The sequence below is a fragment of the Dipodomys ordii genome, unplaced genomic scaffold (assembly GCF_000151885.1).
Source record: "Dipodomys ordii isolate 6190 unplaced genomic scaffold, Dord_2.0 Scaffold29, whole genome shotgun sequence".
Taxonomy (NCBI): Eukaryota; Metazoa; Chordata; class Mammalia; order Rodentia; family Heteromyidae; genus Dipodomys; species Dipodomys ordii.
In genome coordinates, this window is record NW_012267245.1 from 3,267,442 (window position 1) to 3,271,916 (window position 4,475).

The 4,475-nt window shown below is 52.7% G+C and overlaps 1 protein-coding gene across 1 annotated transcript in view; it reads right to left on the reverse strand.

Annotated features, from left to right (window-relative positions):
• Lman2 (lectin, mannose-binding 2) overlaps positions 1-4,475 on the reverse strand; it is a 15,752-nt gene that overhangs the window by 10,223 nt on the left and 1,054 nt on the right. The window contains exon 2 of the mRNA XM_013015989.1: positions 3,959-4,118. Coding sequence (XP_012871443.1) covers positions 3,959-4,118 — 160 coding nt within the window. The remainder of the gene's footprint in view (positions 1-3,958; positions 4,119-4,475) is intronic.

Genomic DNA, 4,475 nt, shown 5'->3' on the forward strand with positions numbered 1-4,475 from the left:
AAAAAAGACTGGGGGCTGGGAAGGTGGCTCAGTGGTAGAGCGCTTGCCTTGCATGCCTGAGGCCCTGGGTTCGATTCCTCAGCACCACATAAGCAGAAAGAAAAAAGCCGGAAGTGGCGCTGTGTCTCAAGTGGTAGAGTGCTAGCCTTGAGCTGAAGAGCTGAGGGACAGCGCCCAGGCCCAGAGTTCAGGCCCCATAACCGGACCCAAAAAAAAAAGACTGGCCAAGCACTGATGGCTCAAGTCTGTAATCCTAACTACTCAGGAGGCTGAGATTTGAGGATAATGGTCTGAAGTAAGCCTGGGCAGGAAAATCCAAGACTTGTATCTCCAATTAACCACCAAAAGCTGGAAGTAGAGCTGTGGCTCAAAGTAGTAGAGTGCTATCTCTGAGCATAAAAGAAGAGAGAGCCCAGGCCCTGAGCTGAGTTTAAGCCCCAGGACTGGCGTGCATGCATATGCATGTGATGTGCGCACGCGCGCACACACACACGCACGCACATACACAAATATGATTTAAGCAATGATTAATTGGACATGACACCAAAAGCACAGATGCATTATTAGCAAGTAAAGGTAAATTGGACCTCACCAAAATTATAACCTTTTGTACATTAAAAAACAGTATTTAAGAGAGTAACAAAACAACCACAGAATGGGAGAACAGTCTGACCAAAGCTGCAGCCACCACACAAGCCTCCCTCAGGAGGGGTCTGAGCGGCCTCTTCGGGGTCCCCCCCCCTCGTCCGCTAGTGTCCACAGCCACACCACGGCTCATACTCCCAGGAGTATGAAGGAGACAAAGAGAAAAGTACACGAGGCATCTCTCCAGCTTCAGGAAGGGAGAGGTGAGCAGAAAGAGTTCTAAGCAACATCTTTCAAGAGGTACAGGAAAAGCCAGGCGCCAGTGGCTCATGCCGGTCATCCTAGCCACTCAAGAGGCTGAGATCTGAGGATCATGGTTCAAAGCCAGTTTGGGCAGAAAAAGTCAGTGAGACTCTTATCTCCAATAAAGCACTCAGAAAACCGGAAGTGGCGCTGTGGCTCAAGTGGTGGAGTGCTCGCCTTGAGCTGAAGAGTTGAGGGACAGCGCCCAGGTCCAGAGTTCAAGCCCCACGACCAACAAAAACAAAAAAAGAAAAAGAAGTACAGGAAATACTCCAAGTATGTGCAGGATATTAGAAGGGCCTGCAAGGAAAGGTGCTGGAGCTGAGATGTGGGGGAAGGAAGGGGCTTTGAAAGTCAGGTAAAGACAAATGGGCATCACGGGCCACTGGCAAGGCAAACAGGCAGCTACCTGCAAACATAACGTAAGCCGCTGTCTTGAATGCAGCTAATGCCTGTGGCTAAACCCAGCTTCCTCACAGTTCTACTGATACTGTACCTTGCGCTTTTCTTAAAAAAAAAAAAGTCATACTATGGTAAATCCATTTCTGTGAAAAATATAAGGCAATGCCGTATCACCTAAAAAACACTATCCAAGGTGGGCATGTGGCTCAGGGGTAGGATACTGGCATTCATGAGGCTCTAGGTTCAACTCCAACACCACAGAAAAAAGTGCGGGGGGGACAGGGAAAAGATTGAAAGCCCAAAGATAGGATAATGTGACAGAATGCAATCTGGGGGAGACGACAGGGTTAAAGTACTGAGTGGGTGGCACTTGAACTGAGATGTCACAGATGAAAAGGAACCAGGCAGGCGTGAAGAACCAGGAGGCAGTGTCCCAGACGGAGGGGAACAAGTGCAAAGGCCCTGAGGCAGGAAGGCAGCCAGTTACAGACGAAAGGACCGAACAGTGCCAGGCACTCGAAGGCAGACTGTGAAGATGGAATACAGTTACACCTTCGGAGGAGGCTGCAGGCTCTGCAGAGCAGAGCCAAAGCTACAGAAGGTAATGCAGGCTTCTGGAGACACACGAGACAGTCAGCCAGACGGGCTAGGAGAGCAGAGGGAGGGAGACTGACTAGGCCAACCATGGAGGCTGGGCTAGGCCGGGTCAGGCAGAGGCAGGTTCCTTGCCAATGGTGACCAAGTCGAAGATCTCTTCCCTTTCACTCCTTTCATGTTGGGGACTTCCTGGTGCAGACACTGTGCAGCAGTTAATCCTGGCTACTGCTCACGTGCACCATGCCAACTCAAGCTCCCCGACACGCAGGCAAGTGTCACCGAACTCTGAAGCTGCCCGTAATTCTAGACTCTCTGTATGTTGACAAATCCTCAACCAAGCACTGGAGAAGGGGATTAAGTCTGCAAGTACATCAAAGGGGTTCCCCCAGTGTCCAATGGAAGAGGCAAGCATATCAAATGAAGAGCTGCCTCTTATCATAAAAGCCATGTACGGGGCTGGGAAGGTGGCTCAGTGGTAGAGTGCTTGCCTTGCATGCATGAGGCCCTGAGTTCGATTCCTCAGCACCACATAAGCAAAAAGAAAAAAGCGGGAAGTGGCGCTGTGGCTCAAGGGGTAGAGCACTAGCCTTGAGCTGAAGAGCGGAGGGATAGTGCCCAGGCCCAGAGTTCAGGCCCCATGACCGGACCCAAAAAAAAAAAAGATATGATAAGGCCAGTGCCTAACACACAGCCAAGAACACAATAAAGATCCAGTTTGTTCCATTCTTCCCACTAGAAAGAGGATTCTCTTCATACAATCTTTTTTTTTTTTTGGCCAGTCCTGGGCCTGGACTCTTTTGCTTAAGGCTAGCGCTCTACCACTTGAGCCACAGCGCCACTTCTGGCCTTTTCTGTGTATGTGGTACCGAGGAATTGAATCCAGGGCTTCATGCATGCTAGGCCAGCACTCTTCCACTGAGCCACCTTCCCAGCCCCTTCACATAGTCTTGACTCTACTTTCTGGCTATGTGATGTTGGGTAAAAGAGCACTTTCAACTCTAAGGTTTAGCTTCTCAGCAAAATGGAGACAACAGCACTTTCCTGGTATGGCTTCTTAAGAAATTAAATGAGCCAGGACACAGTGGCTCACACCTGTAATCTTAGCTGCTCTGAAGGCTGATGAGATCCAGATAAAGGAGGCTCGAAGCCAGCCTGGACAGAAGAGTCTGCCAAACCCCATCACCAATTAGCCAGAAGAAAGTTTAACTAGAAGAGCGGCATAAGTGGTAGAGCAGCCATGAGAAAAACCCAGTTAAGAGTGTACGGCCCACGGGCTGGGAAGGTGGCTCAGTGGTAGAATGCTTGCCTTGCATGCCTGAGGCCCTGGGTTCAATTCCTCAGCACCACATAAGCAAAAAGAAAAAAGCCGGAAGTGGAGCTGTGGCTCTACTGGTAGAGCGCTAGCCTTGCATGCACAAGGCCCTGGGTTTGATTCCTCAGCACCACATAAGCAGAAAAAGCCGGATGTGGTGCTGTGGCTGAAGTGGTAGAGCGCTAGCCTTGAGCTGAAGAGCTGAGGGACAGCGTCCAGGCCCAGAGTTTAAGCCCCATGACCAAAAAAAAAAAAAAGTGTACAGCCCTGAGTTCAAATTCCAGTGCAAGCAAACACCCCCACTCCCCTCCCTCCCACACACAGAAAGAAATAAGTAAAGTGTAAAAAGTCTGACACTAGTGGCTCATGTCTGTAACGCTAGCTACTCAGGATGCTGAGATCTGAGGATCACCGTTTGCCACCAGCCAAGAGAAGTTCCTGAAACTCTTTATCTTTGACTAATTGGTGTTGTGGCTCAAGTGGTAGAGCGCCAACCTTGAATGGAAAAGCTCCGGAACAATGCCCAGGGCTTGAGTTCAAGCCCCAGGACACACACGGTACAAACTCAAGTCCAGGATGTACACACACACACACACACACACACACACACACACTACAAACTCAAGTCCAGCTCCTGACAACAATAACTTACCTCATTACTAGTGTGATCAAGAATGGAGAAGGGTGGGGGGACAGGTGTACACAAGCAAGCTCAGATCCGGATGGGGGGGGGGGGGGGTAGGGTGGAGGGCAGCTCACTGAACAGGAGCGTGCCCAGCCGTGGAAAAAAGCCCTCTCACCTGGTGATTCCAAATGGAGCCCTCTTTGCTGCGCTCGTCGGGGGTCAGCCGCACATACTGGCTGGTGAGCATGGTGCTGCCTTGGAAGTCCCAGAGTGGCATGGAGCTGGAGCCCACGCCTGCGGGCAGAGACGGACGGGCAAGACGGCAGGTGTCGCAGAGAGGCCGTGCCAGGGGGGCCGCACCGGGAGCCAGAAATCCACACCAGGCGGCCCTGCGCGGGAGACAGGGCCCGCCCTGCCCTTCACCCCTCACCCCTTCCCGCTCGGCCAGGGCCTCGGCCTCACCCCTCACCACTTCCCGCCTCGGGCCTCACCCCTCACCCCTTCCCGCCCGGCCCCGGCCCGGCCTCGGCCTCACCCCTCACCCCTTCCCGCCTCAGGCCTCACCCCTCACCCCTTCCCGCCTCGGGCCTCACCCCTCACCCCTTCCCGCCCGGCCCCGGCCCGGCCCCGGCCTCACCCCTCACCCCTTCC